Raw genomic sequence first — 23,711 nt, 5'->3', positions numbered from 1 at the left:
AGCAAGAAATGACCAGGTGCAGAAATGTGAGAAAAAACAAACTAAAAAATCTGATATTTTAACACTGGGGGACATCTTGACAGAAAAAAATTAACATGACAAGTCGATCTGCTTGACATTTTTTACATCTCATAGCCCTTAATGAAAATAGTGAGTAAGCAAAACTGCTAAAATTAAAATTATGACCACTGTCTCAGTAAGATACTGCTGGAGCTACTTATTGGCATTGCCAGCAATTCATGACTCAAGCACTCAAATACAAGTCACATGTTAAGATGATTGATTTGGGATCCAGAGCAGCTGCTAAATGGACCTTGAGGGGGAGACTTTCTTGTCACCTGCTGATTCCAATGATAAAAATCAACTCTGAACCTCAACATTTAAGCTAACATGGACCAAACATTTTTAAAGTGTTCAGATGAAATGGAAATTTGAACATCTGCAATTCCATGACAACTGGGCAAACTCCAATGGGCTGATGAAGAACATGTGATATGACAGAAAGCAGATCAGCTACTAAATGGGTCTTGATGTGAAATCATTTTGTCAACTGCTGGTTTCAAAATCATGAATGAACTCTTGAACTTCTGAAATCTTTGGAAACTAAAAATTTTTTTTTGCTGTATTCAGAGACATATTCAGAGTATATGGATGTGTTTTCCCCTGGAGATTCTGTTTGAAAAAGCATCTTATACTCAAGGACTAGACAATTACATGTTGATAACATCAGATTTTTTTTTAAAATAGAGACAGTACAAGGGTAATACTTGCATTATGGGTTGCTTGTAGCCTTACTGCTACAAGGCAACCAAGTGTTTCAAGCCTATTTGTAGTGAATCTTTCAAACTTAGTCAGCCCTGTATGTGTTTGGTTTGCCCAGTATCACCTGCAGGAGTTTCAGATGGCTGCTGTGATGTTGTTTTGCAGCCACGGAGGAAATAAAAAAAAAAAAAAGTGAAAACAACTTCACAGCGTCTCTGACGTCTCTGCTGCAGAAATGAACCTGGGATAAAATCTGTCAAACCACCAAGAATTACAGCTGAGACAGATGATGAGTTCAAAGAGACGGTCTGAAAAATGCTAACTGTCAGAGAAAATGATGTTGTCTGACAGGAGAGAGTGAGTTTGTGACTGGTGAGACAAGTTACACTAATGTGGGGTTTGCATTTTAGTGTATTTTATGTTTCACTTATACCAGAGAAAAGGCTTCAGTGATGAAGACTCAGCAGGACGAAGTGCTTCCCTCAAAAAGTCTTTTTCTTAAACACAGCTGCTGGAAAAGGGAGTGTCGTCTTATAATCAGTCATCCTATATCTGAGCAATACAGTATCTTACTGCATTTAGTTTCTTCTGCATATTGATTTAATTCTTCAAACTAGAAGCCAAGTTTTAGTACAAAGAACAACACACGACAGACAAAAGCAAGAATGACCTTTGGATCTCAGCCTGTGATCTAATTCTGCACTGTATATGCGTATTTAAATAGGAGGGAGAAAATACAAAACACATTTAAATTTGTGACACATCTGCTTATGTGTTGTCTTCAGTGCTACTGTGTGTTTGTGCTCACGTACCTTCTTCCCCGCCTGCTTATCCACCATGGCTCCATCTCTGTCGCTCCCAGGTTTGGCCATGGTGCGGCACCTGACTAGCTGTGACAGCTACAGCACAGTATGGTCATCATGCACCTGGAGACAGACAACACAAGAGCAATGAGAAGGATTTCAACTTGCCACCTCACAATCGGAGTGAATGACTGGCGTAGCGTTTCTTTAGACTTGGTGTAAACAGGCAGAGTGTGCTCCAGACACTGGGAAGACATTTTTAAATACAGGTACAATGAAATGACAATCCTTCATAGAGACTGTTTACAGGCTAGGCTTTCAGCAAGTGTCTGCATCACAGAGGAAACCAGAGCTATGAGCTATGAAAAGTCACTTCACCCCAGAGAGGAGTGGCAGTGTATAAAACAGTGCTGCTACAAAATGTAACTCAGCTGTGTTTCATGATGTAGGTTGTGTGGATCAGTAATCAGGGATTTTTTTTATTGAAATTTCCATTCCACTTCTTGAGCCCGACCTTTAAAGACAGGCAGGAAACAACTACACAAGGCAGCATGAATCACAGCATTAGGGACTCTTTAAGTTTCTGAGAGGAAAACGTTCCCCTGCATGTTGTCACTCTGGCCTACTCATCAGTGTAACCAGGCTTCCCTCTGATGTGGTTTGTGTCAGTGTAGTAACACATGCAGCAGCGTCAATGGGGACACTGTGGATGCCTGCAGTGAGTGGAGAAAGTAGCACTCAGCTGAACATGCTCATGAAGCCGACCTGGCATGTGTCAGTTATCTTGTCACATGAAGATTTTCAGTCATAAGACCCAAGTACTTCCAACGAACTTTCCCTGCTCTTTTTCTTTTTTTTTTTTTTTTTAAAAACACACACTCATATAAAGAGCATCTGATTCAACAGAAATAGCATCTCTTTACCCTATGAAAGTCCCTCACAGTTTACTACATATTAAAAGGAACCTGAACGCCACTGATAAGGTAGCAGCCACCAAAACGAATGGGACAGCCCCATTACTCACAATGCATCCAATTCCAACTCAACTATAATATATATAGTAAACTTTTAACCTACCAAGAAGTGAATTAGCATGTTTGTCTCTTTTGTACACTTCTAACTAGGTTGACCCACCTTGCTAAAAAGTGCAGTGCAAATTTTCCCAACTTTTCTGGTAATTTCTACCGATCTGCAGCGTCTTTCCTCTACCAGACCTGAGCACTGGTTTGATTCAACAATTAAAACAATTTCAACAATATGTGATTTTGACAGATATTACTGTTTCTGTTGAGGATAACATGCTGCCCTTTGCTGGATTTTAATGAATGTAACTGGAATGTATCATCATCTGCTACACATAAAAGGTCCAACACATATTCTGAGAGTTTCTATCCTTAGATTAGTTGATCAACAGGGGCTTCTCAAATGTGAATATTTGCTATCTTCAACAATTTTGATTTTGGACTGTGGGCTGGAAAAATTAAAAAGTAATTTGCCAACATGTGAACCATTTTTCACATATTCGTTACATTTTACAGATTAAACTAGAATTAACGCATGAAGTTGCAGGAAATATGGTCACCATCTCCGCTTCCTGATTTAGTGCTGAATAATGGTCAGATGTGTTTTTTGCAGACAATAATGATGTCACAGTGAAGTCAACCTTTGACCATTTCGATATAAAAAGTAATTTTTGAACAGGAGTCCAAAATGCATATATATTCAATTTCATATTGAGGGAAAAAGCAGCAAATTCACACATTTATAAAGCTGGAACTATGGAAGCTGGACCTGGAATGTTTTGCGTTTTTGTTTGAAAGTTATATATTTGTTAAAAACACAGCTATGTCTCATCCAGTTTTACTTTGGCAGGTTTTCAGACATAGTGTGCATCATTCACATACGTACAGGTTGTATCTATGTAGGCAGCCATGCTGTCATTTAGGTCTTTGTGTGACTACAGAGCCATATTCCCGTGCAGCTAAGCTACACACCACACTACCTTATGTGCAGTAGTACATACAGAATTAGCAAGAGGTTTGGTATGTTAACCAACTTAGGATGTAAACAACACCTTGGAAATGGAAAAACAAAAATCTGAGTGGATTCTTTTCCATTACAACTATCACAGAAAGGCTCAAAATGACAGAAGTAGAGTCACCTGTGGCACACTTCACTAGCATGACACAATCAATCCATGCCAATGTATGACGCAAAATTGGAAACATACCCCCACTGTAGCTAAACAGATCAGGACAGACTGCAGGCCATCAATTACAAGACATCAACCTGATAGCAAGCATAGTCCGGCATTTCATACTCATCCCTTTCATGTGAGACAATCGTGTGGCCTGTCGAGCACACACTGACCTTGAACTTTGACCACCAAAATCTAATCAGTTCAACCTTGTGTCAAAGTGTGTGTGTCAAATTCACAAGACGGGGACAAATGGGTGGTCAACTCATAAACATGATGCCTCCAACCATGGCTGTCGCAGGCACAAAGGAATAAAAAAGGAAACTGCTTTTGTTGTAACCTGTTTTGTGGTCGACTTTTTTGAATGTTATTGTCCTGTCACATCTCAGTTTATCTTAAATTGTCGGAATATTTCTTGTGACCTTGTAATATGTATAGGTTTTGGATAGTGTATGTTTTTTGGCGGTGAGATAATAAGTTCATCAACTGATTATTCAACTGACAGAAAATACGTAACTATTTTGATTATTGATTAATTGTCAACAAACTTTCTTTGGTTCCAGTTTCTTAATTGAGAGGATTTTCTGCTCCTTTCTATTCTATATACATCTAAATGAAATATCTTTGGGTTTTGAAGAGTAAGTTGGTTGATAGTTGTTTCCTTGAGCTTTGGGAATTTGTAAATTAGCCCTCTTCACCATTTTCTGATAATTAAATGATGTAACAATAAATCAAAGGGGAAACAAAAATCAGCCAATTAATCTATAATGAAAACAACTGTAAGGTGCAGCCCTGCGTTTTTCATGTTATTTTTTACTTTGAGACTAAACATGCAATTAATCATGCTTTTTGGGATTAAGACATATAAACACTATATCACTATTAAATTACTGATTCTTTATTAGACAGCAGGGAACATTTATTACTATTAATAGTTACACATACCATTTGCCTTTCCAGACAGAATTCAGTCATGCTTGTTTTCGGCACTAAATCACCATGAAGAAGACGACTAGACTTCTTAAAAAGGAATCAAACATTTTGTTTCTTCAGATACCTTTACAACCTTTGCTGATCCCAAGTAATAGCACAGTGTTGACAGGTATCGTTTTTCCAACACACAGCCCTGCTGCACAGCTGAGGCCAGTGAGAGGTCCGTCATTAGTCAGCAGATAGCCAGTATGCAGCAGCATTGTCATTCAGCCAGCTGAAAGGGAGAATTGAGCAGCCCACAGTGAACACGGTGGTGTAAAGAGGCTAGTGTATCGGGGGTATTAAAGCGGTATGGACAGCCCGGGACCAGACCAGAAAACAAACGCTGACAGGACTCCAATCTGGCCCAGAGACGAGGCGAGGAGGGTGTGACTATAATTACAGAGGTATTTGGGCACTCGCCAGTTCGGCATTCACATGCACTGCGTTTCATGAGCAGCTCAGGGCTGCATAAGCCTCTGCGAGCTCTGCCATTAACCTTGGGCTGTTTCAAGTCTAGCTCAAACCCCTGCCTTGATGACTACTAGAGTTCACAGAGACTAAAGCCCAGATTAGTTTGGCATGGGACCCTGTACAATGAAAACTGAGTGATAGCAACAATTATCTAACCTACTTAATACCAACGAAAGAGACTATCAAACTGCATAATCACAACAGTAAAAAGGTTTAGAGATGTACTACAGAGAGAGATGTGACACTAGAGACACTCAGGATGGCTGCTTCCCTCAGTCTAAACATCAGTGATGTGGTAAATAATTCAGCAGCCAAGGAGAAGACACTGAAGAGAAAAAACAAAATATACTAGGAATACCACTAATGATTATTTTCATTATCGGTTCATCTGCCAATTCTTTTCTCAACCGAGAGAAAATCCATTTTGTCTTAAAAAGAAAACGTCCGTTATAATTTTCAAGAGACCAAGGTGGCATCTTCAAATGTCTTGTTTTATTCAAAGATATTCCTTTTACTGTGACATAAAAATAAAATAGCAGCAAATTCCCACAGCTGAGTTTTGGTCTAAATAACAGACAATTCCTCTATTAATAGTAACTGTCAATCAAGTAAGCAATTTATAAGTAGGGCTGAACTAATTAGTAAATTACTTGAGTTGGTGATCAACAGAAAACTAATCCACAACTAATTTAATAATCAACTATTTGTGCAACTTTTATAAGCAAAACACCCAAAAGTCTTCAGATCCAGCGACTGAGTTGTGTGGATTTTCTATTTTTCATATGCGATAGTAAGTTTAATATCTTTACATCATGTTGGGCTTTAGGTCAATGCGATGGATAATTTCTCATCTTTTTTTATAGATCAAATGATTAACAGACTATTGAAAGGGAATCAAAAATAATCATTAGTTGCAGCCTTAATTAACAGACCAATCGAATCAGATCTAAAATATACCATGCTTCTGCCTAGGTGACAATAATGACAATAATGTGAGTACAACATGATTCCAAAGTTTTAGTGGATGACCAAAACATGCTGGTTATCAGGGTTGAAGGTCAAAAATATAACACAGTTTATAAATTATCCTCTTTAAGCCTCGACATGAAAAATGTGACTTTTTCAATTTCTAAATATCCACCAGCACTCACTGAACTAAGTCAGTGAAATCCCAAGTTAAGTGTGGTGGCTGCACTGCTGGTCCTTCTGAGAAGCAGATGTCCCTGTATTTATTTATAACCTGGTGTTCCTGCACTTTAACTCCACTGGTTCCTGACTAACAACAATAACAACCATTTCCCTGTAGTGCTGGACCATGTTGGCCCTGACAGCAGAGCGGCTGCTTCAGTGTGTGCCCTTGCGTGAGTGTAGCAGTTGGGGGTTTGAAGAGCGGGTTGGGGGCTGGTGTGGAGATGTGCATTGGAAGGGGGGGGGTGAAGCATGTGTGGTGGTGGTGTAGCTGAGATGGATGAAAAGCACACACAGTACGGTAACCTGATCCACTGACTGCAGGATGGGACGGGGAGGGAAGAGGGCTAAGAATAGAACTGAGCCTGACACACAAAGTACGCCACCGCCGTCACCTCCACCAACAGCAGCAGAAGCAGCAGCATTACTCCAGCTTCTAGACTAAGAGTACTGCCTGCTGTGAGCTCTTAGACACACCATGTGGAAAATACATGTGATTTTCCCCTGGTCTCCCATGTGGCTGCACTTACGACTGCACACACAAAGGAACCTACTGAAAAACAAGCTCTGAATGTATTTCTCTGTTCAAAAAGGTACAGAAGCACAAATAATTACCAGTTGCAAATTATTAACAATAATATATATATATATATATATATATATAAAGCTGGAGTCAATTTATCCCTACAAATATCATTTAATGCGCTCACAGAGACACACTACACTTGCTGCGACAGTAAACAGCCGGTCACGTGGTTGTGGTCCTGTATGCCGTCAGGCTAAATGATGGGGGAGGTCTCTCTCAGCTGCGCATCCACTCCAAGCCTGCGTCTCCTCCTCCTCCCTAATGAGGAGCAGGACAAAGCCAGACGCAAAGGCCCGATTACAGAGACTAAAGAAGAGGCAACAATAACCAGTAAAGAGCCAGCGTGATCACACTCACACACACACACACACACAAGCTACCAGTTTACACGTTTATATTATACACCTATTTATATGCTGGCAACAAATAAATACCCCACCCTGTGTTTGCCAAATCAGTAACGTGCCCTAGAAATGTCCAGTCCAATTATTTTCCAGTAGACAAAACAAAAGGAAACCCCTATTGTCCAACATGTCGGTAATCCAAATTATTGTTAAAATAATGTAACATTGATCAGTTCCATTTTTGATCATAAATTATTCATTTAATTTATTATATTTGTTAAAAATAATATGTGCTGGTTGAGTTTATTCTTAAAGTCTTCATAAATGAGACACAAGGACTTGACTGTAAAAATGTAAAAAAAAGTTTTTATTGTTATATTTAATGGAGCAAATGATTAATTTAATTTAGAAAATGGTGGATTAATTACTGCTGAAAGTAATAGTAAGCCAAGCCAGTTCCTGCTGTGGTGTTAGTATATGTAGTACAGGCTGATACCTGTGTGAAATGCCACTCTGAGAACGCCAAGTGCCCAAAATCATAAACCTACTAATTATTTTTAAAAATATACAATAAAAATAACACACCAGCCTTATCTCTTTGTGGTCTTTGGCCACATTCATGCCATCCATCTATTTTAACTGTGAAACCAAATTCAAAAGCATAAAATTTCCAACACAAAATAAGTGCACTTCTCCTCCTCCCAGCACTCGCTTGTCTGAACTCAAGGCATATTTCGACATGGACAAACAAACAGCAAGTGACACCGGATCCCTCAAGGCGTCAGTTCACCTCTCTCTACCCTAACCCCAGACAGACAAAACATGCCTCCTCCAACCAGAGTGTCTGGCCTTCGTTACAGTTGTTGTTGGGTTGCATAAATGCATCAGCCAAAGATCTGGTTCCATCTCTTCCACATGGGAAAGGCATGGGCTACTATTGCCAGTAAAAGGTGAGTAAATGTTAGAACAGACAAGTGAACTGCTGCCAACATTTCACAGAAGCCGATAGATTTTTTCAAGCTGCCAGCCACTCTCACAGGTTAAAATCTTGCTATTTAGTGCTCTAAATTAAACTGGCTTGTAAAACTGTCAATTTGGTTATTTTGTAGGGCATTACCTGTTGAAGTGATGATGACAAAGTACATTTTTGCACACGTTACATTGAGCATACTCCTCTAATTTTTCCCAGGACATATTAGTTTGGTAAAGATACTGACAGGATGTCAAATTTTTTATCTTAATTCATAATAATCCAAGCATTAAGCTGTTGCAAGACCCAGACATAATGCACTTTATGTGTCCTAAATGTGTATTATTATGTAAGATTGAGTGCTGAACTCTTTCACAGCCTCGTCCATCACTCAAAAGCTTCCATAAACAGGAATAGCCCTAAATTTACAAGGGAGAGGCTCAGGGCATGGCTCGCACAAAAATCAAAAGCCTCATAAAATAGCCTCATGTTTGTATGCAAGAGGCGTCAATAGGGTTAACTTTACTGGCAAGAGAATACAGCTCAGCCCAGGACTCACTCAAACACGCCCATTAAACTGGTCCGAGAGTCTGAGAGCCTTAAGAAGCCTACCGCCACCGCTCTGTATGTAGGTTAATGATCAGATACCCAAGCAGCGGACAAGAACAATGAAGCCATTACTGTTGATTATGGGTTAAAAAGGAGGGGGTAGGGAATGAGGGAGGGATTAGAGTAAAGGTTAGGACCTAGGCGTGGAACTTGTTCTTATTTCCACCACAGCGTCAAGCTCACATGACTGAACTTAACACTGGAACTGTTGCTTTTCAACTTTCAAGAAAACGTCAATACCCTCAGATGACATGAGGATTCAAAATCAAATTCAAAATTAGTAGAATACTCGAATTGGCACAAATTATAATGAGCTGCAAATGACAGACATGCTTTTCATTTTGTTATGTCTTTGTGGAAAACAATTACAGACACAATGCACCAACTTAAAAAATGATATTTTGATACTAATATTTTGTAGAAAGTGAATTGATAAAACTGCTTTGTCATCTTTGGACCCATTTACCTCCCTTAAAACAACACCCACCCCATTTTGCTTTCAACAGAGGACAAGTTGTGGGAAGTATTTAAAGCTCCTAGAGGCAGAAAAGCCCCCTACATGACAATAAAATAAAACATCAGCTGCTAACAAGGTGTCACAACCACAAGAAATCCCCATCCACTGGGTTCCATATGAGCAACAAGCAGGCCTTAGTCTGAAAAATAAACCATGAGGGAAATGTTGTGTCAGTTTTCATTATGTCATTCAAGACATGACTCCATCTACACCTGCCACATCCTATTAGGCCTGATGAGATGTCGATCCGATCACAGGCCCGACACATGGCTGCCTGTGCTGTGCCAAAACCACAGCTTTGCAGTGCCAGAGTAAGCATTAGCAAGGCCAGCATGTAAAGGTTGACACAGCATCTCCGTCTTCAGTCTTGGAGGAATACGTAGACCACTGAGCAAACAGTCTTTGATCAACAGTCATGCAGCACGAAGATTAGCAACAGTTTCATTTAGGTATATTCACCACAGAGCCTTTAAGATGGTGCAGATAAACAAGTCATACTGTCTACAGAACACCCTCAGCAGGTTAACTACTACTTCCTTATTGTGCACATTAATAATACAAAAAAACCTTCCCCCTGCGTTCTTGTTGCACAATGGTACACTGACCAAAAAAAATTATGCTCACTACCAGGGAAGAAAACAAAAAAAGAAACTCCATTTTAAGCTGGTAAAAACACAATACCATCTCGGCTTTGCCATTTGTTTTTTTACTGCATATCTTAGACAATTTAGTGAAATTAATAAATAGTTAGGGCTGCAACCAGTGATGGTTTTCTTTGCTAAGTAATTCAATTCTCCAGATCCCAAGGTGTTGTTTTTACATTGCTTGTTTTGTCCAACCACCAGTCCAAAACCAAAAGATATTAAATTTATGGCCATAGAAGATTTAAGAAATAATCTTGTCAATTAATTGATTAATCATCCAGTCATTTCAGGTCTTCTTCAGTAAGTATGAGTTACACTTCTAAATGTGTCTTTATTTGAAACTACAGTCTGAAATGGACAGAAAAAGCAAAAATACAACCCTTGCCTGGAGGCCACAACTCATTCACAGCAACCATTTCCACCCATGCTAGCATTTTCGAGTTGATGTATTTTCTATAGTCTACACTGATTCAGAGACAGCATATTCATATCACTTTCTCCATATTGATTCGTATTCTTAAGCGCTGCGTTTAAAAGGCTGTGTGGAGGCTAAAGGACATGATACCAGTCATTTACTATGAACATTGCTGTATCAAGGGTTTGAGCCTTTACCTTCTTTTTGCCATTTTACAGTACCTGCATTTCAAACAGGAAACCTTGAGCGTAGTTCATTTCAGCTGCTATCGATTAACTTCACACTTACATAAATTGCAGACTATGGACAGCTGGTCTGACTAACTCACATTAACACTCTTGTGCAGTGTATAGAGACACAATATACATTTCAGACACAAAAGCAACTTCCTACTTTATTGTGATTTTAGATTGTGTGTACTTTTGAATACATGACGTAGTAACTATTGGCAGCACTGGAAGGTTTTTGCTGTGAAGCAGCTGCAGGCACAAGACATCAAATTGTTAAGAAGACAAAGCCACTAAGGGCTAACTCATTTCTCACAAAAGGCTGCTCTGGATATAGATATATTTTTTCAACATCTTCAAGTCAGGAGGGAGAGCTGGCCAGAAAGATAAACAACTGGTTGGCAATGCTACATCATCGGACCGACTTCCACCCTGGACGTCACATATTGGGCGCTCTCTCTCTCTACAAGGCTACAAGCCCCCTCTGCTGTTGCACGTTTCAATTATATGAACTTGAATGCAAACATGAGCTACTGGCTAAAACCTAAATCATCATCTGAAATGTAACTCCCTCCAAAAAATAAAAACGCTGGAACCCGAAAGAACTAGCACGAACAGCAGTGCCAGTGATGACGACGTTAACAACATTAATCCTCAGACAGGTAATAGTAACACTGCTAAGGTGAAGCAGCAGTCGAAAGACAAGTTTCAGGCTAAGTGGCTCAGAATATATCTGTGGATCAAATTTAACAACGGTGATGTACGATACTGCACCTTTTACCACTCAATGTCTCAAAACATCAACTGTTAGGCGCCATCTGATGGTGTTTCCCATACAGCAGCCTTGACAAGAAAGCGTGAGGCAGATTAAGCAGAGACTGTGACATCATGTGATTGTGGAATCAGCATACAAAACAGGATTTCAACTAAATTCATAAATTCACTGAGAAATACAAACTCCACCAATCTCATTTCAGAGCTTGGTCCTCCCTAAAAGCAGTTTTTTTTTTAATAAGTGGAAAGACATGAAGGAATGAGACAAAGTATAGGGAGACACACAAGAGATGAGGAAGCGACCAAAAGAAAGACTAAGGACACTGATGCAGCTATGACACATGCACATGCGTTTACACACATTAATCAACTAAGATTGACCACAGGATCAAATGTTACACTGACTGTATGAATAGTTTCATCATATTGAGAATATTACAAGCAAGCTTTCATTTCCAGCAGCACTGTGGATACAGCACAAGCTGTCCCAAGTTTAATAGGCTGCCTTTGTAATGTTTCTTTGCAAAGGCATCACAAATAAAGAAACCGTCAGAAGAGTGCCTGCCTTTTCATCTTTCATCTTTCACTGCCTTTTATCTTTATTAATTAACGGTAGCTAGGTGGAAAAAATAATTTAATTCACTGTGCTGCTTAAAGGCTACCAGCAGCTTCTGGCAACTTTTGAGATGGAATATTTTCTTGCATTGATGTTGTGAATCGATCAATACACCTTTTTTCATTGGCCCTCTTGCATGACATATGCTTTAGTGATGATTGGATTTTCAAGCACTTAAAAACCATGTATATACATTTCAACCCGATATTGTGAACTGCAAATATTTAACTTCCTCACTTCAAGAAAAAAAAAAAAAAAAAAAAAAAAAAAAAGTGGTGGAACTTTCATGAGCACCCCGAATGACAAGCACACAGAGATGGCTGGTAGAGAGACTGACACAATGGGGGCAGTAAAAGTTTTTATTTGTCTCGGTATGCCTGATGACTAAATATTAACAGGTAATAAAAATCTATCCAACTTAATGTGAGATAGTTTAATAGTGTAATTGCGACTTCATGACATTGCAGCAGCATCAATTGTTTGCTGGTGTGGCACACCGCTGCAGAATGTATATATGGCAAACACCAAATTACAGTGATATATATAGTACAGGGAATCCCTTAAATTGGAGGAGGGCTGAAATGCAATCTGAGGTAAGAATAGGAGAAGGTAAGACCTGTAGGTGAACTCACAAGTAGTACTCCCACCCCTCAAAAAGTGTTAAAACCTCCTCTATGTGAAGCATTTCAGTGGGGGATTCCTCTCATTCTAAAAAATGAATTTCTGGCCCTGGGATATAAGAAAATGTAAGACCAGTTGTGAAACAAGTACTCCCACATTGTAGAGCCACAACACAAATCATTCTCAACAATGCTAAATAATGTTTCGTAGACATGTTAATACTGATATCATATGAACCACTGCTACCTTTTGCACTGGAATGACAAAATAAACTACAATTTAAGAATACTTTGAAGTTAGCTGAGATCTGTCAACATTATCTAGGATATATGCAGGGGTCATTTTAACTCCTTTCTCGTGTATTTTTCTATTTTGTGCAAGTATGAATGTAACACACAACTCTACTAGTCTAACTGAAAAGATATTTGCTTTTGTATCAAGTGATAAGACAGCAAGCCTAAACCAATTTTAAAATCTATTCCCTAAACAAGTTTCATGTAAGCAGTCACTTTGTTTGAGTACACTACATGCCACTTTAATAATATTAACAACTGATCTGCAAATGAACTATTCATAGATGTGGCTGTGTTGTTTTTAGCTTAGGTCTAAATCTATGTAAACGGAAACAAGCACAGGCATCCATAATAATGAAGCAGCATGAACAGACAACAAACCTGTCGATGATTAACCAAATTTGACCACATTTCTGAAAAAAGTTCAAGGTTAGAGTAATAGCATGCTTAATTCCATACAGAAATGGAAATGCAACAAAACCAATCAAAAGACATACACAGAAATTGTCCTGTTAATGAAATACTTGTTCACCTATTTTACAGCAGGAGGATCCTCAGGCCTCAGAAACCATGGTCACTAAGAGCCAGAGTAAACAGGATATGACCGCTTTATTTGGCATTAGTAAAGTGAAAGCAGCCCAGCAATAAAGAATGCAACCCACACGCCCATTGTCAATTTGTCTTTTTCCCCTGTAAACTATCAACAGACAATGTTATCTCTCTCATTGCTCATTCATAAAAAGCAACTTGAAGGGCTCATTTTTAATTAAAATCCTTGAATGTTATAATTTTACAACCCAGCTTTTCCTTCCTCTTTTCCTTTTTTCTGCGTTGTCATGCTGTATTCAGAGTCCTGTAGAAATGTCACAGGCTCTCAAACTGACAGTCTTTAAAAGCACATGGTGGATTATCAACGCGACATCAGCCGTTACACACGGAGATACTGCACTCAACGTACCAAACAAAAACAACGCTCTGCACACATTCTGCTGCTGGCAAAGGCTAGCACATGTTGTGTAATCAGGTGGCTCCACCCTCTTCACACACAAATACACACACATGCACAAACGCACACTTGCTGGGCCTCTCGAAGACAGATACCCGGCTGACGAAGCCAAGTATCTGTGTGTATATATATGTGTGTATATATATATATATATATATATATATATATATCTGTCCCTATATGCCAAACTGCATATAGGCTCAGGCCTGGGTAGAGGCACATCATATCATAAACGGCACTAGTACTTCTTTCACAGTTTTGTTTGAACTGCAAAATAATAAATGTGGATGACAACTTGAAGTGAAAGTGATACAAAGCAGATTGTTAAGCTATCTGGAACAGTGGAAATAGACAAATTCTGCCTCTGGCTCTCTGTGTTTGGGATTTTTTCCATTTAATACAACCTTCCCAAATTTCTAAGCCAATTTACCTTCAACGTGACCATGCTCAAAAGATTCCTAAACAAGAGCTACACAAGCCTCAATAATCATTAACAGTAAACTGACAACACTAAACAGACACTAGTCTTCTCTTTGCTAGCGTGGAAGAAGAGTAAAACAAAAACCCTGACCGTTTTGGGGGGTTTCCCTGAAGATACAGCGGAGTGAGCACTCAAAACAAAAAAGAGGAACTGCATTCATAGGGTCTGAGTAAAAGGCCAATATACTTGCAATAATTTCATAGCTTTACTGGAGCCAGAATTACTAACAGCACTGTGCTGTTGGTGAAAATTGGACCTAAAAGACAAAACTCCAAACATCTCATAGCCAGCTTGTCTAGGCCTCTCATGAGTCTCATGCACAAAAGGGCCCCATCTTTACTGACTACTCATATGGTTCACACAAAAAAGAGCCTAACCACAAAGTGAGCTCCAGTGAACCTCACACTGGAAGTTTTCATTCACCATTATAGACCATGTGTGATACTCATAAGCATTTGACTGCTAAATTGTTTTCTTTTCCATTCCACTGATCAGCATTCATACCCCACCACCTCCACTCAATTGTGATGGTCACTTTCCTACTCTGCCAACTTTTAGTTTTACTTTTAAGTTACTTGTACCACCAAAAAAGATGCATGAGGTACAAAGCTTTTGACAGGGGCAGATTGATCAATACATTAAAGTATGCAATAAATTACAAAAGCTGTTAAAAATGTGTATTTTGTTGGATACAAAAAGCACATTAACGACTTAAAAAATAAGATGGCCAAGTATGTACCCATCCATCCTGAAACCTTAATAAAATTAAAAATCACAAGGAAAAACACATAACTGCACATTACTGGGAATACTGCATGTCCTTACATAATTGTTCCTGTTGTGCAGCACCTTGGTCAATACCCTATTCTTTAAGAGGCTTATAGCAGCTATGGTATGGTTTTCGAGTTACACATACAGTAGATCCCCTCTGTTCTCGTGTTTATCATGCAAGGAAATCTTTAAATGGTTTTAAAATAATTTAGCAAATTTGCCATTTAGGTGTGACTACACATCAGGTTGTGAAGACGGTGTTAATGGCAAATACTTTAAATCAAACTGTCCATTATGCACCTCTTGAGGCTGTATTTATTTAGCTTTTTATGCACCTCCCCCACTCTGCTTGTATGAGCATCTGAGTAGACTGCAAACTGATGTGACTGCAGACCCTCCCTCATCTGATTTTCATGATCTGGCCGGAATTAAAAAGGAAAATCTAATTTTTGAGCATTCAGACCTGTCACTCAATACATCGAGTGTCATCAGATGAATGTTGGCACTAAATGTTGCCAAGAAAAATAAAAGAAAATAATATTTCCAACTGACCAAATCCCCGGCTGAATGCCATGATTTTCTAAAGACCAGCACCACACCAGAACTGGCACAAATAATTATTCATCAGGATTTACATCATCATTTATCCTATTCTGCAATCGATCGATTGGCGTGCTTAAGACACAAAATGACTGACTAGCGACCAAAAATTTAACAATTCATGTAAAGAGGAAATAGCTCTTAGTTTTATTGAAGCTGCAACCTGCAAATATTTTAAATTTCTACTCGATCAACAAACAAATTATTGAATTATTCAAGTCTGCACTGCATCACAGATTATATCATAGTACATCATAATACCAAGTTAAATATAAAGAGGAATCCCAGACCCAGTGGCCAACCACACTTTGGAGGAGAATGCGTTACATATTGAGTAGCTTGTTCATTTTCCTTGGGTTTTATAATTTCAGTTTCCATCCTGCATCTACGCAATCTCAATCGTACATGACAACAATTATAGGGCATTCACTCTAGTAGGGATATCCTTCCATCAAATCAAATGCTCATAATTCCTCTCCAAGTTACACAAACAAATGACAAGACTGTGCACAAGAGCATTGTGGGTAGTAAAAATAAATCTAACATGTGAGAGAAATACGGATGGATAATAGTGAAAGAAAAAGCTTTTGAGGAGTAACAAAAATGTTCAAAATGACTCAGCCAAGGAAACACTGCTAGAAATGATGAGGAGGAGGAATTAACTTATCAAACACCAACTCTGACAGAACTGCACAAAGGTCACGGGGGGAATATGTTGGACTTCAAATTGATGATCAATTGATGATTGATCAGTCAAGGTCTACCAATATTTGGACATTGGCTGTTGCTCAATTCACCCTATACATTTAGTCTACAGAGAGATTTAATTATATATATATATATATATATATATTATATATATATATATATATATATATATATATAATATATATATATATATATATATATGTATGTATTATATATATTTATGCAATATTTAGCCATAGTAGCGGCATCATATGGCACTGCTTGTTATAATATCACTTTAAAATACAATATGATGAAACTATCGAGGCAATTAAAACCGCCAGAAAATACCTGCTGCTTAGAGAGTGTTACCTTGTGGAGTTTGACCGAATAAATAGCATCTATAATGACAGATAGAGACAGCCTCTCAGATTAAATGGACAAAGCCTCAGTGTCTGGGCACAGCCTCCATCTGGCTATATATGAATGTGTGAATTAGCTGATTAGTCAGTCGACAGACACACAATTGTCAACTATTTTGATCAAAAATATCATTCAACTAAAGTTTCAGCAAAAATGGCATGTTCTGTAATTCCAGTTTCTCAATTGTCAAGATTTGCTGCTTTTTTTTGTCCTTGAGAATTTACAAACTCGCTTTAGGCCTCAGGAAAATGTGACCTGTATTATTTATTATTGTTCTGGCACTCAACAGTAATGTGTAGTGATCAATTTAATCTAGAAAACAAATCAGATTAATAGATGATGAAAATAATCGTTAGCTGCAGCCCTATTGTATTCCACTTTTTTTTTTTTTTTTTAAGTGTGTGCCATATGACTATGCAATACATGTAACCACACGTGCAGTCCAACAATGTACAATGGTATTACATTGTACTGTTATACCACTGTGTTTCAGCATAGTGGTCCTAAAATAAAGATTACCTTTGTCTAAGGGGTATTGGTTCAATCCTACAGTGCAACACACACATACCTCAGTTTCAATTAACATTTGTCTTCGATACCTGTGGAGCACAGTGGGTGTGCCATATAACAACGAAAGTACAGTAACCAGAGTGTGCCAATCCAGATACTTTAGAAAAGGAAAAAAGTAGGGCTGCCCCTAAACACCAATAATTCAAATTATTAGTCGTAAACTTCCTGAGTCTAATCTCAGTCAAATCCCTCCATTTTGTCAATGAAGCTGGACCAATAAAAGATAACCAACAGAGACTTTTCTCAAAATCACCTCACTACAAAACTTACTGTTACGGAAACAAAGTAGGCTGATGGAAACGTAGGACAGAGCGATATGTTTAGTGTTCACTGTCCCAATGCTTTCTGCTCCGGCGATGAAAGCAGCGAAGTCGGCTAAACTACACTGATGCAACCTCCTCTAAACAATTATAATGGCAGTTACAATAAATGCTGAGTATTCGTAAGTGTATGTGTAGGTTTTAAAGTAATCTTTTACGCAAAAATGGCTAAACAGTGCAGTTTTCAGCCTCCCAAATTTGAAGAATTCCAGCTTCTTCTAATGTATTAAACTGAATATATTTGGGTTTTGGGCTGTTAGTCTGGCAAAACAAGACACTTGAAGATGTCACATTTGATGCTTAGAGGTTGGAATAGACATTTTTCACTTTTTCCGACATTTTATAGAATAAAAAAAGGGATCTAATAGATAATTAGCAGATTAATCAATAACAATAATAACCAGTAGTTGCAGCCCTAGTTATTTATATATGAAGTGAGATACAAATGTGTTTTGTTTTTTTTTTAAGTCAAATATTTCCCAAAGAACTGAATGAAAATCTGATACAAACATTGACATAATTTGTATCATATTAGCGCAACAATAGAGCTACATATAACCTTAAAAACAAAAAAATTACATAGAAGGAATGTCATATAATTTATCCACTGTATTCTGAAGAGCTTTTAGTTCAACAGAGACATAGATAAATGTGACCTTTTCTACACACAAGGCAACATAAACACATGTGCTGTCATTTCAATGTCACACACCCATAAATTGGCAGGAGTAAACCACCACAAAGCAAAACATTTAAATGACACAACAAAAAATTAAAAAAAAAAAAAAAAAAGGTACTGCGGTACAGATGCCAAAGTACCAATAAACACAAGAAACTGTCTAGTGGTATATTGCAATATCAAATAGAATGGCACTCACAACGCATTACTCTGCCAAGGCCACACAATCCTACACGTCTCTTATTCTCAAGTGTAGCTTTATTTATTTATTGTCTTTAATCCTTAAACAAGACAGCTGTACAGCTCTACAGCTGTATGAATGCACTAACTAATAATGTGCTTACTTTTAATAATACGTATATTGTGCGTGTTATGTGGATTCCGCAGTTTCTTTCACCAGATCTGGATTATTGTCTGGATCTGCACCAAATTGTACAAACTCATAGATCTTGCTTGATATGTCTGATTTTTTTTACATCAGGATCTGTACGTTATTTCCTGAGAAATTAACGAAAATTAACGAAAGCCTGCTAATCTCACCTCATACAATTAACTACAGACTGGCTGTGCAGACCATCAACCCTGGCAGTAGACACCATGGATACACCTGAACACCATTATGCTAATAGGACAGAATTAGGCTACATCCACACTAACGTGCTTTAGTTTTAAAATGCATCACTTTTGCTACCCCTGAAACGGAGACCTTTTGCAAATGTGCTGGGCCTGTTTTATTTTGAAGACTCTGGGTTTGCCTTTTAGTCTGGACAGGCAGAAAAGGAGGCTATTGGAAACGATGACAGATACCAACATTCGCTTCATAATGGGGGCTTATCAGTCACGATATATCCTTCCCTGATTCGTCACACTCGTATCATGTGACTCTTTTCCGGAACAAAGCAAAAAAAATGTTCATGTGATTCGCATTTTTAGGCATGTTAGAATGGACTGAGATTCTTTCCAATATGGAGCTAAAACGCTTGTCTGAACGGAGATTGTTTTCGTTTCAAAATGCTATTCTGAAATGATAATCTGTGAATGTAGCGTAAAATACATTTATACAAATCAGTCTATAGTTTCTGCACAGCAATAGCTAGTAATATATATATTATTAAATGCCAGATTTACAAGATTAATTCCAAGTTTGTAATTATAGCACATAAACATTTCCTCATCATCATGGACTATATATGACGTAGGTCCTGTACCTTAAATTTGTAATGCCAAAACATTTCTCAAGGAAGTCTCAAAGTATGCAGGTTGTCATTCAAAAGCAAAAGCAAATGGCAAAATGTTGGTTGGCTCTGAGGAACGTCAATTTTCACAAGCCAATAGGCAGTTTTCCTTTGGAGGTATCTAGACGATCTGTTTTATTCAAACACCTCCCGTGGCTCATAATGCCTTCGGTGACTGGTCAAATTTTAAATAAATTCTAATACAGGGCCTAGGAGGAGCGTGGGTTAACATGTTTCACTGTTGCTCATTCGTGGTTGTAAGTGAAATATTTTGATGTCAGTATGACAAGCTTGTTTTCTTGGTATAAGTGAGTTAATGAAATAGTAATTCACCAATCATGGTAGGTTTTTCTATGCACCAACATGAAACTTTTCATCTCTGGCATAATTATTTTGTGATTACAAGTAGTGTTCACCACAAAAAGATGAAATTCTCTCTTGTGATCACTAAAGGAAAAATAATAATGTTGACATCAGAAATAAATTATTTTGTAAATAGAAGAAATCATTTAGAATGTTTACTGCTGCCTTCCTTTTCCTGACTATGCCAGCATGGATGTACATTTTAGGCTTTTTCTGCCTTTTCCTCAAACAAGACATTACATATATTTCACATCCAACTACGCTAGGTGAATTATGTGTTTATACTGTTATATACTGATACATTTATGACAAATCTATTACAGCTCCATGGCACAATGTTTCTCTCCCCTCCCAGCATATGCATAAATATATACTTATGGCCAGAATAACATTTAATATACTGGTAATAATACCACGATTTAGTACTTTTTGTTGTGTATGGGTGGTTTTCAGTTTAAGTGCATAGAAAATGTTGTCCCTACAAAATAGCACTTTAACTTGAGGTATATTAAATTTTAGGCTGACGTTTTGTTGGTTCAGAGCAGTCGTTGTACGGACAGCCTTCTAAAAACAGGCAGCTTTTGTATAAGGCAACACACCCCCAAGATGTCACAGTCACTGGCTGGGAGGCGCAAAAGCTCCTGGTTATTCAAGCTATGCTAGTTCCTTGTATGCATTAGCAAATCATAACTATATGTTATACTAGATATGGTAGCTATTATGTCTGAAACTGTGCTATGTGTAAATAAACTGTGGTGTTGGCTAGATCATTGCAGACACCACCACCCACCTCACGGTAATGTCGCTCGTGTTTGCCTTCAATACACATCCAGCAATATGTTGTTGAGCGCTAAAATTTTCAACTTGGCTATGGATAGTAAACATACGGTATCAGTAATTTTATGTCCCGAAATGGGTTCAACGAGTAAATGTGTTGTTTAATGCCACTATGTGGCCAACGTGGAGAGAAATCAAGTTCTGGTTTTATGTTTTAATGATAATATTCAACACGAACGCACAGTACAGGCTGAGACAAAAGCCCACTGCAGCCCCTCTGCTGCCCTCACAACGTCCCCCCTCCCCAGCGCTTAATAGCTAGCTAGCTCGTTCCCAGCCCTACACAGCCTCGCTGGCTGGCTGGCAGGGGCTAAAACAGCTCACTCTGCTTCGCCCCGACATTTTCCTATCGGCTCTCTGTACTCTCGTCTCAAATGCAGCGACTAATTAAAAGCAGATAAGGGTGAAATTTCAGTTGGCGCAGAAAGAGTACTCAATGTGTGTAACGCACGTGGCGCACAACTATACCAAGCCCACGCAAACACATAACATTCCATTTTCGCACGCAGTTTACGTCAAGTTAGCTTAACGTTAGCCTGTTCGCTGTAGCCAGTTGGCTAACGTTAACTAGAATTTTTACCTCTCATGAACCGACGCAATCAAACAACAAACCTTGCTTTGCACTTACCTTTAAACAGGGTTACACGTTCCCACCGACTCATTCGGGTTCAGCTATATGTGAATATTGCGCAATATAAACTGTTATATCCTAAATATTGGACGTTAACCGTAGCCTACGGCTGTGTGACGTTCATCGCTGGTTTTGAAAACATCCCAGCCGTTCGTCGCCCGTCCTCTCCGAGAAAAGCCCAGCAAAACATGCAAGCATCGTTTTCATTGGCCGAGCAGAGTCATGTGACCGCCTGAGCCCCACCGAGCTTATAAGGTCTCCGTCTGCTGGATAGACTGTAGATGGGTATGTGTCAAACGATTTAACTCTTATTTTAGCGATATTACCAGTAAATCCGCGCTTTGAATGTTAAGAATATTCTCTGCGCTGTCACATTTTGTCAGCTAGTGGCATGTGTAACATGTGTAGATGGCTTTTGGCGTGTGCATTTAGCATGAAAGGACTGGAGAGGGAGAACAGTAATGGGCACTTGACGTCATCTTTTCCGTTGCTGTGTTGCGGTCAGTGCGAACTTTCTCGAAGATCATGGCTGAGGTTATCGGAGGAATGGTGGCTCTTTTATTTCTTCTGCGCATGGCCACACAGTTTGGCCACAGCTTTATTAGTGAAATGATCGCCTTATTTCACCCTTTTAGCCCGTCAGTTGTTGGTATCAGCCAGCTTTGAATTGGTTGCGCAGTGACATTTGCATCATGGTGGACACTACGCGCATGCGTTATGGTGCATAATGTTATATGTTGCAGAGCAGGCTTGAAAGTCGCAAGAGGAAACCGGAGTGGGGGAGGGGCACCGGCGAGACACGAAAACGCCACCGGGGCGGGATGGAAATGACAGGCTGTTGTAGGAAGGGAGCTGTGCTGTCGAATGCATTTCAAGAGGGTTTTTTCATATAATAGCCTGACCGGATTACTTTAAAGGATATTTGCTATTCATGTGTAACTACTCAAAATATTGTTTCAACATGTAACCACATTTTGATTCGTCAAAGACGAAAAGCTACTTTTGCCATTAAGTTGTGGCCTCAATTTGATCATATCCACAATTGAATGTTGATTTGTGAATTGTAAATATCTTCATTCAAATCAGGAGTAGCTGGAGCACAAATTCAAGATTTCTACAATTTAGTTCTGACTATGGATATTTACAATAAAAAAAACATTTTATCATTCACAATAAAAGATATTTCACTTTTGTTTTGGATATTTAAAACTACAATATTCATAGTCAAAAGTAGTGTTAATGAACTCAGCTCAGAGTTCTGATAATTACTATGTTGATCATCAATTCATTGTTTGTAATTTTTTTTCAAGCAAAAATTCCAAACAGTTAAATAATCTGGTTAAAAAACTGGTTAAATAATCTTAAATGAGAATATTTGTAGTCTTTCTTTGTCATATCTTTGCAAACTGTTTGTTGAATAAAACAAGCAATGTGAATACATCATCAATTATAGAGGGCATCTTTCACTATTTTTACCAATTAATTGAGGAAATCTGCAGATTTATCAATAATGAAAATAATCTTAAGTGGCAGCCCTAGATGATAAAATGGCTTGATGTAATCGTTTTTTTTATATGTAGTAATTCTGACAAGTAAAATGTTTTGTTGTGAATGGGATTTTCTTAAATCATTTCGGTTTTGTGGAATTTAGAATTATGGAAACATTTCATGTGCCACAGGTGCACAAGAGAGAAATTTTTATTTGGCCATGTCTTGAATTATTACTTTCTCTTTTGTGTGAGCTGATATTGAATAATTCTGACTAATCACATTGTAACAATGACTCTTCAAAATGCATTTGAGGGTACATGGTGTATGCCAGAGAAGGCCCTCACTGCAGTGGCTTTGACAATGGAAACTGTGACATAACCTTTTTCTTTTCCACAGCACCATGTGGTAAAGCTTGGGGATATTTAACAAAACAAAATTTCCTGTATCACAGTATGTTACAGTACTTTGTAGTTGATATTGGTGAGCTACAGTAGTTCAAGTTAAGCAAATGGTCTCACATAACTGCAATAACTCTTGAAGGCAATGAAAATACATAGCAGACCAATACTACTACTTCTGTAAAATACCAGATTAATTAATTAATG

At 38.3% G+C, this 23,711-nt stretch overlaps 1 protein-coding gene across 2 annotated transcripts in view; it reads right to left on the bottom strand.

Moving 5' to 3' along the window:
* The window catches only part of ankrd12 (ankyrin repeat domain 12), a 38,608-nt gene extending 16,835 nt beyond the window's left edge, over positions 1-21,773 (bottom strand). For both annotated transcript variants that reach the window (XM_056391318.1, XM_056391319.1), the window contains exons 1-2: positions 21,613-21,773; positions 1,575-1,688 (exon numbers count right to left, since the gene is read on the bottom strand). In XM_056391318.1, the coding sequence (XP_056247293.1) occupies positions 1,575-1,634 (60 nt within the window). In that variant the 5' untranslated portion in view covers positions 1,635-1,688; positions 21,613-21,773. The remainder of the gene's footprint in view (positions 1-1,574; positions 1,689-21,612) is intronic.
* Between the last annotated feature and the right edge of the window lie 1,938 nt (positions 21,774-23,711).

The sequence above is a fragment of the Seriola aureovittata genome, chromosome 12 (genome assembly GCF_021018895.1).
Source record: "Seriola aureovittata isolate HTS-2021-v1 ecotype China chromosome 12, ASM2101889v1, whole genome shotgun sequence".
In the NCBI taxonomy this organism is placed as follows: domain Eukaryota; kingdom Metazoa; phylum Chordata; class Actinopteri; order Carangiformes; family Carangidae; genus Seriola; species Seriola aureovittata.
This window is presented reverse-complemented; position numbering and strand designations above follow the sequence as displayed.